The sequence below is a fragment of the Loxodonta africana genome, chromosome 17 (assembly GCF_030014295.1).
Source record: "Loxodonta africana isolate mLoxAfr1 chromosome 17, mLoxAfr1.hap2, whole genome shotgun sequence".
Classification (NCBI taxonomy): domain Eukaryota; kingdom Metazoa; phylum Chordata; class Mammalia; order Proboscidea; family Elephantidae; genus Loxodonta; species Loxodonta africana.
In genome coordinates, this window is record NC_087358.1 from 75,390,248 (window position 1) to 75,404,308 (window position 14,061).

Genomic DNA, 14,061 nt, shown 5'->3' on the forward strand with positions numbered 1-14,061 from the left:
TAGGCCAGTTATAAAAAGAATGAACATTTTTATAATATAGTTAAAATATTTGTTTGAATTATGTGTGAGGGAGATGGGCATTGTAGGTTCTCTGTGCCTGCTCCAAGTTTTTTTTTTTTTTTTAAAGAGCAAACGAAAACAGACCGACACTTAAAGAAAAAAAATTAGGCAAGATAGCAGAGCAGATTTCAAGGATCAGGGGGAAGTCTGCAGGAAAACTCTCTTAACCAAATACTGAGGCCTGGGAAAACCGGAATTAAAATGAAGGCAAGGCCAAATTTGCAGCTGACTTCCTTTGCCAAGAATGATTCACTAGGGCACCATTGACTAGTAGGTTATGGTTTGAATCCGGCTGTCTCTGCAGACAGTAAAGGCCCCTCCCCCGCCCCGGCGCCCGCGGTGGGGGGCCGGGGGTTAGGGGGTACTAAGGGCTCTACACTGCAGCCTTTGGCTGAGCTTATCATCTGGGTTGCTGAGGTCCCCTAGTGGCTGGCAGGGGAGCCCCAAACTGTCCAAATTTGATAGTAAAACGTAAAGAGACCAAAAGACGAGGGTGATGACCAACTTCTATCTCCAATCCAACCCTTTCACCCTCACCCTACCCGTCCCCAATATCAGTAGGAAGCTGTTGTGATAAATGGATTAGGAAGAAATAAGGTTTTGAACTAAGGGGATGATAGTGACAATGGAAAAGAAGGAATAAATGTTATTTATATCCCTCTAAATTTTTAAAACTTTTGTAAAATAGGCCTAATTTTTTTTGGATGCAACTTTTCCAAATGACGTATTGCCTGTAAGAAAGAGATGAGATTGTTTTAGAACTTGGGAGCTATCATTTTGGACAAGACATTAAAAACCCTGCTATCTTCCATCCTAAATGATCCCATCCTTCTAAAAGTCCACCAGGCGTTCCTTGGAAACTACTCTGTCCTATAGGGTCGCTATGAGTCGGAATCGACCGCAATGGTTTCCACATCCTTCTTAAAAAAACAACAACAAAAAACAAAACTTGAAAACTGTTTCTCCTGCTCCCTGAGACAAGGGCCATTGTCTTCCTACCTTTGGCCCCACTGATCCTCGACAGGACGTCCTGGACCTGGAGCCCAAATGGGGGAAGGTAGGGCCGTGGGCGTGGGGCTGACTGACGCATGCGGTTAGCAGCCTAAAGGAACTTGAGCAGGGCTGTGCCCAAGGCTTGGGTCCTATCGTCTCTTGCATTTTCACTCCTCAACACTGCATCCTTTCTATTCTAAACAGAATAAATAAATAAACAATTAAACTTATTTGGGGGCAAGTGATCTAGTGACAAGGTTCTTGCTGACTGTTCCCCTTGACCTCTTTCGCCCCTCTCCCCTGAACAGGGTGGGCAGAGTCTGAGGTTCCCATCCAGGGGAAGAGGTTCCTAGATGGAACTGTGCTTCCATACAGAATACGAATCTTTCCGTCATTTCTAGCTGTTTGGGTCAAGAATGGAGTGGGCTAGGCCGGTGGCTGTGGGCTGGGCGACTGACCCCCGGCTACGCCCAGGGCGGGCGCGGAGGCTCGGCTCCGGGTTGCGCACAGGTGGTCCCCGCGCGGAGGCGTCGGCGAGGGCGCTCTCGGCGCGGACTGGCAGCCAGGGCCAGCGCCCGGGGCGTGTGCCTGCCGCGCGGGGGCCCAAGGACTTGACAGATCGCCGGGAAGAAAACGTGGAACAAAAACAAACCCCGCTGCCTTCCCCACCTCGCTCTGCAAAGAAACCGTGGGTGGAGTCGAGAGGGGGCGAGCGAGCAGAATTTTGCGAGGCCGCCTCCGCCCTCACAGCCCGCGCCCCGGCCCGCCGCCCGTCCGCCCACTCGCCGGTCCGGGCCCGGCACGGAGCTCGGGCGGAGCGGGCAGTCGCCCCGCTCGGGACCGCCGAGTACTCGGCTTTGCTTTCCGTAGTAAACAAAGTGTGGCCGCCGCCTCCACGCCAGTGTGCCTCCTAGGAATCAGAACACCGAGAGGGCGAGAGACTTGCAGACACACTCGAGAACTACCAGAAAATAATAACAGATCCAAAAAAAAAAGTCAGTGTGTGAAAGAGAAAAACAGCCCACTGCCCCCCACCAATCTGCAGCCACCTCCCCGTGGAAACCGGTCCCCGCCCAGGCCGGCGCTCACTGGCGGCCCACGGGCGCCGCCGCATGCCCATTGGCCGCGCCGGCTGCCACTCAGGGGCGGGCCGGCGCGCGCGCGGCCGCGGGCGGGAGGCCGTGGCAGATCCCGTAAGTCGGGCGGCCGCGTAGTTGCTGCCGCCGCCGCCGCCACATTCAACAGGCAGCAGCGCCGCCGTCGTGCCGCCGGCGAGAGTGAGCGAGCTGCCCGCGACGTCCGTCCGGCCGTGCTTCCGTCCGCGGGCCCTGTCAGCGGGCGCCGGCGCTGCCCCGTGGCTCCGGCCCGCCGTCCCGTCGCGCAGCGGACCCAGAGAAGCCCGGCGTGCTTGATGGACTCGCGAAGTTAAGTTCTGGGCTCGCGCTTCCTTCCCCTTCGAGCTCCTGCCTCCCGGTTTCCGTCGGCTCCCGCAGCGACCTCGCCCCCAAATCTCGGACCGGCTCTCGGCTCCCCTCTCCCGCCGCCAGCCGGTGCTGCGCTCTCCCCTTCTTTGCGCTCCAGCGGCGGGGGAGGGGCGGGGGTCACCATGGCCGAAGCGCCCCAGGTGGTGGAGATCGACCCGGACTTCGAGCCGCTGCCGCGGCCGCGCTCGTGCACCTGGCCGCTGCCCAGGCCCGAGTTCAGCCAGTCCAACTCGGCCACCTCCAGCCCGGCGCCGTCGGGCGGCGCGGCCGCCAGTCTCGACCCCGCGGCGGGCCTGCCCCCGGGCTCGGCGGCCGCTGTCAGCGCCGACTTCATGAACAACCTGAGCCTGCTGGAGGAGAACGATGACTTCCCGCCGGCGCCCGGCTCCGTGGCGGCGGCCGCGGCGGCGGCGGCTGCGGCGGCGGTGGCGGCGGTCGCAGCTGCCGCCACCGGCGGGCTGTGTGGGGACTTCCAGGGTCCGGAGGCGACCTGCCTGCACCCGGCGCCGCCGCAGCCACCGCCGCCCGGGCCGCTGCCGCAGCACCCGCCCGTGCCCCCCGCCACTGCCGGGCCGCTCGCGGGGCAGCCGCGCAAGAGCAGCTCGTCCCGCCGCAACGCGTGGGGCAACCTGTCCTACGCCGATCTCATCACCAAGGCCATCGAGAGCTCGGCGGAGAAGCGGCTTACGCTGTCGCAGATCTACGAGTGGATGGTCAAGAGCGTGCCCTACTTCAAGGATAAGGGCGACAGCAACAGCTCCGCGGGCTGGAAGGTGAGCGGGCCAGGCGGCCGCGGGGGCTCCGGCATCCGTCCGGGTCGCGGTGGGCAGCTGAGGGGGCACCTGTGCAGGTTCGCCCTCCCTGAAAGTGCGGGGCACGAGGGCGGCGCGTGCAGGCGAGAGCAAGGAGAAGTGGCCGAGGCGGGCGGTGGGTCTGCCGAGGCGGGCGGTGGGTCTGCCGCGGACCAGAAGCGGTCCGGGGACCGGTTAGAGGTGTGTGTGCGCGCGTGTGAGTGAAAGATGGAAAGGGACAGGGAAGGGGCCTGTTTCGGGACTGAGGCTGTGAAGAAAGTACGCCGAGAAGTGGAGGTCAGCCCAAGTGGAAAAGTTCGCCAGGAAAAGGAGAGGAAGCTCCCCTTGGTCCCGCGCCCCCACGGCCGGCGTGGGCTCCTGCTCGTGGCTCCCGTCCCTCGCGGAGCTCGGGGTGAGGGCGACTCCTCCGCCCCAGCGGGGCGCGTCCCCCAGCCGTTTCCGCCGCGCTCAGCGGGGGAGGCGCTGCGAGGGGCGCGGGGCGCGGGGCCCCGCCGCCGGAACCCGGACCGCAGGTGGAGGGGGCAGGGAGGGCGCGAGCCGGCCGGAGCCGGTGCCGAGCCGGTGCGGGGCCGCCGCGCAGCTCCCGGCGGCCGGTGCGCACTTTGCTTTGTTTTGATTTTATCCGAAGTGGCCTGGCGTGCGAGGGGCCGGGCGCGCCGAGCCCGAGGCAGCGCCCCCGACACGTGCGGAGGGGCCGCCACCGCCAGCCGAGCGCCGGCGCCGGGCCGCGCGGGCGAGCTGAGCGCCAGGAGTGACCCTCGGCGGGGCGGGGGCGGGAGCTGGCGGCGAGGGAGGGGCCGCGGGCGCAGGAAGCGGCGCCTTTAAAGGGCCAGCGCGTCCGGGCCGCGCGGTCGGCGCGCTGGCGGCGGGGCCGGAGCTTTCCGCGCAGGGAGGTGCTCCCAGATTTGGCCGCGCCCCAAGTGACCGGGGCTGGGGATGCGTTTGTCTTCTCTCTTGCCTCCTCAGTGCTTATCGAGCGCGGAGGTGCAAGTGAGCGGCGAAGCAGGGCTCCCTTTCAGACGGCGTTTTGAGGGAGTCGGAGCGGAGGTGCGCACCAGTGGAACGCGCGGGACCTTCCGGCTGGCGGGGAGCTGTAGATGACTGTGTCTCCGGCTCCTTTTCGCTATTCGGGGAGAAAGAGAAAAAGAAAGAATCACGGGGCAGGCCGATGTATCCCTACCCCGAGGTGGAGCAGGCCTCGAGGTCCACCGGGGGACCGGCCCTGAGGTGGCTTTCCTTTGGTCCATTCGCTGTTTGGCCTCAGGAAGCTGGCAGTTTCTGCTTGTCACAGCCGGCGGTTTGATGTAAAGAATCAAACTCCCTCCTCCCTTTTCTTCGCTTGACTCAACAGCATAATAAGAATCGGCCTTTGCTGCGCAGTTGTAACGTTCAGCATGCTCGATATAACTGTCATCTCTGTCGTTAATGTGTGTCAAAAAGGTCACGTTGCGAACATCATGCTGAAGTTCCTGGAGAAGCAGCCAGGGTTTATTTTTTCCAAAATATGTTTTGGAGTAAAAGTTACCGCTTACCGTAAACGTTATTACTAGGCATTATATGCAGTTTGACCAAGTGTTCCAAAAAAGGAAAGTGCCTCCTTTAAGCTCTGCACATATTTGAAATCACAAAATTGGGATTGTCTGCAAAATCCAATTTTACTTAATATTTGAATTTAAGTACTTACTTGCTCCCCTGTCAGTACCGCTTGAATTATTTATTATAAAGCATTTGGCATTTAAAAAGAAGCAAACTTTTTTTGTAGTACGTTGTCCATTTTTACGTCCTTCGGAATGGATACAACGTACTTCAGCTTGCTTGTCTTTATAGATAGAGAAAGGCAATGTTTTGGGATTATTTTTAGTTTTGCCTCTTAAATGACATTAAGTCCCTTTTTAAAAGATACGATTATAATTTTATTTCATTTTATTTTGTTATCAGAGCAAGAACTAGTAAGTATTAAGGAAAATACATGCCCAGAATTGGAGGCCCAGTGGCTGCGCCCAGTGGGAGCCTTGTGGGCCTTTGGGAGGGAGCAAGCTGCTATTCTCAAATGAATGTTTTCAGGAGTCAGTTGGTGCAAGTCAAATTACAGCAAGTGCATTTTCAGTTTGAGTAAAAGGGTATTTTAAGAAGAAAAGAAACAACTTCAAGCGTTCTAACTCATGACTAGTCTTTTGGTTATAGTTTTTCACAAAAATGAGTTTCTTGTTAAAACCAAGTTTCACTCTCAGATGTGAGACTCCCCTGTTCTAAAGATCCATAAGAGAGAAATTTTTACTACTTTTGACTTAAAATTTAGTTCTAAAATGCAAACCAACTAAGACTTAATTGTTTTAGGTCTGAGGAGAGAGCTTTGGAACTAAACATTTCCTCTGATTTACTCCTGGGAATTAGACTGAATCTTTAATTAAATATAGTTTCTTGTGATCTGCTTCCTGGGGCCCGCCTGAGACTTTGTAAGCCATTTGCATAGGACAGAACAGTTGGAAAGCTGCTAAAGAGTTCGAAAACTTCTCTCTTAATTTACTTAGTTAAGCAGTGGTTATATTTGTGGGGATATGCATTTTAAATTTGTGGGGATGGTACATTAAATCTTCTTTTCTCTTTTTTTAGTATTGACTAGAACTATTGTAAGGTCACGCACAAAGTGGAAGCCAAGACTTTTGGAAAACCCGGGATCTTTTAAACCTGGTATTCTGTTTATAAATACTGCTACTTCATTTCCACACTCTGTTTCATCACATAGAAAGCTTTCTGTAGTGGCTCATTTACTTTAGTTGTGTTGCGAAGTAGTGTTGTGAGCGCTGATATGTATGTATTTCGTATGTATATATATTTTTTAATGGCAGTTTTGAGCTGACTTGTTTTGATATTATTTGGAACACTTAATTTAGATTAAAAGAGTGCTCTGACAACATTTGTTAAAGTTTTAAATTGTTTTTGGAATAAAATCTTTAATTTGGTCTATGAACTGACAGTGAATTGTCTTCTTATTTTGAAAATTCATACACATTCTGAAATTTGGGCTCTTGAGGGGTGAGCAAGCAGCCAGAGATGCCATGAGAGGAACATGACAGCTTTCTTGCTGCAGTAACATTTGACCGAAAGAATCCTAGCACGGCTGGCGTAGCAGAGCTGAGGTGGCTCTTCTCCCTCTGGTTTGACTCTGAAGTTACTTTAAAATAAAGAACACCCATTTTACAGTCGGGCAGAATTTTCAATATATGTATTTTTGTATTTGGGGAAGGGAGCATGAGAGAAGAGAATTAAAAATGGGTGATGGAATTGTATAGCCAAGTGTGCTATCTTGCTTTGCTAAAGGCTGAGATTTCCGTGGATCTGTTGTGGACATGTCTTGCAGCTGAAATATTTTGTCCAGAAATTCCCAAACAAATGCCAAATCTGAATGCTTCAGTTGAGACTCAGAAGAATTTTATTTTTTACCTATGGTTTTGTGGCATATCTTTGGGCAGAGGGGTGGCTTCTGTTTTGAATGATACTTTGAATGATACTCAGCTTTTTTTTTCCCCTTAAGTGAGTACCAGAAAAAAAAAGAAGACATTTTAATTCTCATGTGAACTTAAAAAGTTCAGTGAGACCCCAAAATTGGTGAAAAGGGTATCACAGCAGCAGCAGACACAAATCATTGCTGTGCTTTGTCCCTTTCAAGGGCAGTCTTTTAACTGGCCATGTGAAATGAGGGGAAAGAACGCTCAGTGATAAGGTAGAAGCCATAAGAGTCTGGAAGTAGTTTTGCCTGTCCTTGTGCTTCTGACCTCTTCATTTAAGCTCCTAAACTGCGGTTCTGTAATTAGACTTTCGAGGAGAGCAGCTGCTGTATTTCCCTGGAATCTCTTTGGGGAGCCTGAACTATTTGCATTTTTGTGGAACACTTTGCCCTTGGAAACCACCCAGTACCCAGGCATCATGGGCATTTGCCTGGCCGGTTTTTTCTTTCTGTGTGCCGTAACTTTTGGTCTTCTTGGAATTCTCTTGGACGAGCACTATAAACCCCATGGTGACTGGGAGCAAGCAGATGACTTTTCACTGTAGGGAGGACTGAGTGAGCCAGGGTGGGTTCATCCCTGGTTCCCTGCAGCTCAAGATTTTCCTTGGCCTTCATAGCAGCAGCTTGCAGAAATTCACCCCGCCCCTCCTCAGGGACCTCCCTGGGGTCAGATAAACTGCCTTTTCTTGGTGCATGCAAAATTCTGAAGTTGCTGTGGTTGTTACTCAGTTGCAATTCTGAGAGGATCAGATGAATCTGACCCAAACCCATTGCCTTTGAGCCGGTTCCGACTCATAGCGCCCTTAAAGGACAGAGTAGAACTGCCCCGTAGCATTTCCAAGGAGCGTCTGGTGGATTTGAACTGCCGACCTTTTTGGTTTGCAACTATAGCTCTTATACACTATGCCACCTGGGTTTCCAGATGAATCCGAAAAAATGCTTTTTTTCATGTCTTAAGGGGCTAAGGCTCATATGCTAATGGTTATGCAGTATACAAATGTACTTAAGTGTGGAAGAAATGTTTCTCTTTGTTAATTGCTGATAAGGATGAACAAAAAGCAAGTCAGTGACACAGAAGTTCTTTGCAGAGAATTACTACTTGTTATTTATGGTTTTCTGAGGAACATATGGAAACCCTGGTAGCATAGTAGTTAAGAGCTATGTCTGTTAACCAAAAGGTCGGCAGTTCAAATCCACCCAGGGCTCCTTGGAAACCCTATGGGGCAGTTCTTCTCTGTCCTTTAGGATTGCTATGAGTCGGAATCCCCATTGATGGCAATGGGGTTTTTTTTTTTTTTTTGGTTTTAAGGAACATATGAATCATGAGGAAACCCTGGTGGCGTAGTGGTTAAGTGCTATGGCTGCTAACCAAAAGGTCGGCAGTTTGAATCCACCAGGCACTCCTTGGAAACTCTACGGGGCAGTTCTACTCTGTCCTCTAGGGTCGCTATGAGTCGGAACCGACTCGATGGCAGTGGGTTTTGGTTTTTTATGAATCATGAAAATGCATTTTTGTATGTTAGTCACTTGGTATGGTTCAACTTTTTTTTTAAAAAAACTTTTTTTCTCCCATGCCCTGGTGGCCCACTGGTTAAGGGTTATGGCTGCTTACCAAAAGGTTGACGGTTCAAATGTGCCAGCCGCTCCTTGGAAACCGTATGAGTCCGTTCTACTTTGCCCCATAGGGTCGCTATGAGTTGGAATCAAGTTGATGGCAATGGGCTTGGTTTTTTTTTTTTTTCTTTTTGTGAGCATCCCAGTTTACTTGGTTATTGTCTGTAAGATTTATCAACTTGTAGATTAAGTGCTACAAATACTGAGCCTTGGGTTGACTTATTTTTGCCACTTGGAAGGCATTTGGGCTGCTTTCTTTTTTCTTTCATCCTTGTATAGTTTCAATGTAAGCTAAAAAAGAAAAGTAAACTAGTTTTGATATTAAGCCAACACAATTAGAAAGCTAAATCTGCAACCTGTTTTTAGCATATTGTTCGGTGAATTTTCACTTTGATGCATTCTTTAAATAAGGGCATAAGTTCATCATGTGTTCTTTGTATCAGGCATATTCATTACAGAAAAAAGTTTTAATGGTCAATAATCACTAAGGATGGGGTTGGTTCCAAGTCTTCCCCTTTCTCAGCTTTCTGTTGACCATCTCCTCCGTAGAAATCCTTTCTTAATCTTGATTTCTTAAGTTGTACTATCCTGATCCTGCCTTGATTCTGGCTTGATTTCTGCTTCTCCCCAAGTTGGTGCACTCATTTTTTGTTTTCTTTTCCTCAAGCATAAATGCTCCTCTGGATTAGTCATGGACTTTTTCTCTGGTTCTCTTTTCCCCCAATATTATCCATGTCTCCAGCTACCTAAGGGCCCTAAATGTCCCACTTTTGCCTCATGTTTAACATGGCTAAAGCCATAATACTGTATTTCTCCCACTCTTCAGCACCCTTTCCTCCTCTTTCTCACAGTCCCTAGAGACCTTCAGTTCCCAGCCCCTAAGCATCCCCCTAGGTTAGCTCTTATTATTTTAGGCCTAGACCATTCTGTCCCCAGAACTTGGATCATCTGTGCCCCTGTTGGAAAGTCTGCAAATCTTGCTTGGTCTGCAAGGCTCAAGTCGCCTCCAGCAACTTTGGATATTGGCTCCTGCCCAAAGGAATTTTACCTTCTTTGAGCAAATGCCTGGTTATCTGTTAATTCATGCTGTTGTGTATTATAATATAATGTCTGCACGTTTTAGCATCTCAGTTACATTGTAAATGCCTTGGGGATAGGGGCATGTTTTTTGCTTTCTTTTTTTGTCCTCCTGCCCCCCCCCGCCCCTGTTTTGGTTTTGGTGGCTACCAAAGAACCTTTCACAGTGCTAAGTATATAAAACATAGTTCTCTGTAAATACTTGTTGCCTTGAATATATGCCTCTGGATCAAAGCTGGTTGCTTGAGTTACACTTAAACAGCTAGGTCATTTAATGCAGTAAGAAATATAGATAATTGATAAAAGATGGTTTTATAAGGAGGAAAAAAAAGTAATGTGAATGAGGAGAAAGTAAACTCAAATATACTCATTTGTTTATTTAGGAAATATTTCAGTGTTTGCTGTATGCTTGATGAAACAGGTGATGGCGATAACCAAGCCAAAACAGTCCCATCTTCCATAGCAGTCTGCCCAGTGCAGTGCTTGGCAGGAGAGAGTAATGGTTAAAACCACACAGCAGTTCACTGGCTGCTGTCCAGCAGGCTGCCAGCATACCTGCTCAGTGCCTGTCATGGGGTGGTAATGAAGGGAGCTACAGCGATGTGTTTACATTTTATGGAATAAATTCCTGCATGTGTACTTTAATGTGCTTTTTGGTCAGCTTTTCTGTACTCTTCATTGTATTGTTAGGAAAAAATTTTTTAAACACGAATCTTTTATATTTCAACTTCCTGTCTTTCAAGATTATCACAATCTGCTTAATGTAAGGATAATTTAAATACTGGTATAACTAAAGAACAATGATTTAAAAAAATTTCAGTACATGGTATAAATATTTTTTCCACTTACTAATTGAATGATTGCTCTGTACAAGACATGCTAGGTGCTGTTATCATCATCCACTAATCCAAGCACAGGAATGAAGGAGCTTATAATGATATGTTTCAATGGATCCAGAGGAGGTTATGTTTTGATAGACTGGACCCAAAATTGATGCCAAGCAGACAGACGTAATTGAATGTATTTAGGATACTGAGAGTGAGTCTATTTGCTTGTGATAAACTAAAAGGTTTATGCAACAAAAATTATTGTGGATATCAAAGGGCACGGATACAGATTTATTAAACGTCATCAGCTCTTTTAGAAATAACAAGTGTTTGAAAAAATGTAGGAAAATCTTTGATTGGTATGTTTATACCTGTATTAACCAGTGCCTTTGAGTTAGTAAATGTTATTTAAGAGACATCTTGCTGAGGGGAGGGAGGTACTTAAAAAGAAAATAGACTGCATAGACCACTACTGTGAGGTTCTATCAAGTGTGTAAATCACCTTCCACGGGGAGAAAATAGCTTTCAAAACACACCAGAACATCGTACTTGCAAGATTGCTAATGATGCCAGGCTGAGCTAGTCACAGTCAACTAGGAAACAATGTGTCACTGGCCAATAGTTTTTTTCCCGCTATTACTGTTGGAAGATCAAGTGAAGTTCAGAATTTCAGCTCATCTTTGGTCTCTTCACCCCAGGAGATAAGAGCAGTATTAGGTAAAAGGTCTTCATCTTCACTTGTGCCTCCTGTTGTCTCTGATACTGAGAGAGGGAAGTGTAGGGTCTTATCTCCCTCAGAGAGGAGAGGTGGAAGTCAGCTTGTAGATTTGTGGGGAAGTAGATAGTTTTTTTTCCAAGATAGCCAATCCCTCCTGACATTAAGTCAGGTGAGCTCTCTAATTTTTGCGGATGGCTCTGTCTTCTTGAAAGAGAATGCCACCTCTAAGTGTCAAGGCTCATTGGTCTACCTGGCCACACCCTGACCTGGGATGTGCTCTTATCTCCAACAGGCTTTCCTTGCCTCACACACTGCGCTGACCACCACCATTTCCCTGTGACTTGGTTCCAACATCACTGTAGAGACCTTTGAGACTTAAATATTTTTCTGCCTTGATTTCCTCCCCCCGCCACCCATAATATTTGTCTTTTCTTACAGTGTTGTCCTTTGTGTGGTTTAAATTACAGAACTACTCCTAATCTGGGACCTTAACAGCTTTGGAGGTGCTGCCGAACTCATCTGATTAAAGAAGAGCTGTGAAGAGAAAGAGGGTGGGAAGAGAGGGGTGGCATTTCCATTTGTTCTCTTTTGTTTATTGAAGACGTTTCTTGCATAAACAGGTTTTTCTCAGCTGCCCTTCCTCACAAAGCTGGAGAATGGGTGATGGTTTTGTGAATCTCTATGCATTTGAATGAGGAAAAAATGAACCATTCACAGTTCCCTATTCGTGAAGCTGTTATATGACTGCCTTTGCACTGCTGGGAAGGACTATGTGATTGGTTTACGCAGGTAAAAATTTGAAAGTAGCTAAATGAACCTGGCATCTGCAACGGGACATTAGTGGTTGTGTTTTCCAATAGTAGTAAAAGTGAGAAGAGCCCTGGTGGCCCAAGTTTAAGAGATTGGTGATTGGCTTAAGCAGTTTGTAATTGGCCGCTAACTGGAAGGTTGGTGGTGTGAACCCAGCCAGTGGCACTGTGGAAGGAATACCTGGCAATTTGCTTCCATGAAGATTATAGCCAAGAAAATCCTATGGAGCAGTTCTACTCTGTAACACATGGGGCTGCCCTGAGTCGGGGTACCTCCACCACACCTAACAACAGTAAAAGTCCAAGAGCATCCTTAATCCTCTTAAGTCTTGTTTTGACCCGAGGCAAGAGTGGGGCCTGACGAAGGAAGCAGGAGCAGCAAAACTGGTTCGGATTACACTGGAAGATGAAGACGATCCTCCCAGGGGCTCGGTATCTTGAAGAGTTGGCTGAGGCCTGGAGCACTTAGCTTTGACTCCTCTCTGCTTTTCTTCTCCCTGCATATCAATTTTTCTTTTTTAATCTAGAAAATTAGTTTTTCCTCTGCCAGGATGGTGCCATGCAGGCGGTTGAAGGGAAAGCCCATCTATTGTCTGAATGAGAAATCAGGACACTCACAGAATGGGAGAATCTTTACCTTTGTGACGGTGGCAAGGGTGAAGGTGAAAATGGCTCACTGTGTGCCATTCTGTATCTGAAAAGAAACACGTTTGGACTTCCAAGTCCAATTTGGAAGCGCAGTTATAATTGAATCATCCAATTCCTAGGCTTGTAAATATCCTGTGTCCTTCAAAGCTTGGAAACAGAACGCCAGCATAAACATTTGGGAAGGAGCTGGGTAAGGGAGCGTCGCATCGCAGACGGCGGGCTGCCGGGAGGTGAGCTGGGTAAGGGAGCGTCGCATCGCAGGTGGCGGGCTGCCGGGAGGTGAGGTCGGAGGGAGTAGTTCCCGTGTGGTTTAGCTAGGGTCTCTTATTTTAGCAAAGTCTTGAGGTGGCAATGGTTGAAATATGGATTTTATTGTACTGTTTTGATAGGAAAATTATTTTCGGTTTTTCCTGTATGATCTCAAATGCAGTGTTGTGTGAGTGACACATCAAGCTGGGTCCATCATTTTGTGTCAGCGAAGACGTAGCCTCAGGACTCTTGCTGTGAGTCCTAATTTGCCAGGTCATGGATCTGTCACAGCAGTGTCAGGTTTCAGCCCTGCATGATGTGATTTGAATACTGGAGACACTGAGCTACCTTAAGGCACACATTCCTTTCACCTGCTTCGGTGGGGCTCACCCCCTGCTCGGCTGGACCTGACGAGGCCAAGAGAGGAGTTGTCAGTGTCAGCTGAGGTACCAAGCCGGCCGCATCTCTGTAGACAGAATGTAAGCTCTGGTCGGCCTGGATGGGTTCGTATGCAGGCCATCGTGAAATTTGCATGTGATGAATGTGAAAGCTTCCCTGGGACTGTCCCACTGAGAGCGCTTTCTGTAATCCCTGGGACTGGATTGGCCTTTTGGAATTTAACTTTCTCCTTAGTGGCTCATTATGACATTTGCATCCATTCAGTGTGAATGATTCCCGTCTTCTCACTCTCTTCTGTTACCTGCCTGCCCGAAGTGGTTTCTTGAACCATTTAAATTTGTGAAATGTAATTGACTATGTAGAACAGAGGTGTACGTTTTTTTTTTATACTCATTTGTGTTAACATAAATCTTTTAGATTATTGTATAAAGCTAATTTTAAACAGCGTTAGCATCTGATGGTTTTACATTTTAGAGGAGGTCACCAGCATGGCTAGTGACATTTTTGTTCTTTTCTAAAGTATTTGGGGGATCATTAGAAAACTAGCCCTAAGGAAATTTATCAGGATTAAAATTCCTGTAATTAGCCGTGCTTGTATGTGGTTTGCGTTCCTCTCCTTGGTTCCGTAGTGGGTACCTCTTCAGCTGTATGACACTAACCTGTAGTAGCCCTCCTGTGGAGCTGTATTCCAGTGGTCCTGGGATGTTTCTTTAAGGTGCTTTATATTTCTTGAAATGCTGTCTTGACTCCCTTGATTTTCTTGGTCATATACTGAGAAACCAAAAACCAAACCAAACCCGTTGCCATCCAAAAACCAAACCAAACCCGTTGCCATCCAGCCAATTCCGACTTATAGTGATGCT

At 48.5% G+C, this 14,061-nt stretch overlaps 1 protein-coding gene across 1 annotated transcript in view; it reads left to right on the plus strand.

Annotated features, from left to right (window-relative positions):
* Window positions 1–2,367: 2,367 nt before the first annotated feature.
* FOXO1 (forkhead box O1) overlaps window positions 2,368–14,061 on the plus strand; it is a 111,546-nt gene continuing 99,852 nt past the window's right edge. Inside the window, exon 1 of the mRNA XM_064270196.1 lies at window positions 2,368–3,310. Coding sequence (XP_064126266.1) covers window positions 2,660–3,310 — 651 coding nt within the window. The 5' untranslated portion in view covers window positions 2,368–2,659. The remainder of the gene's footprint in view (window positions 3,311–14,061) is intronic.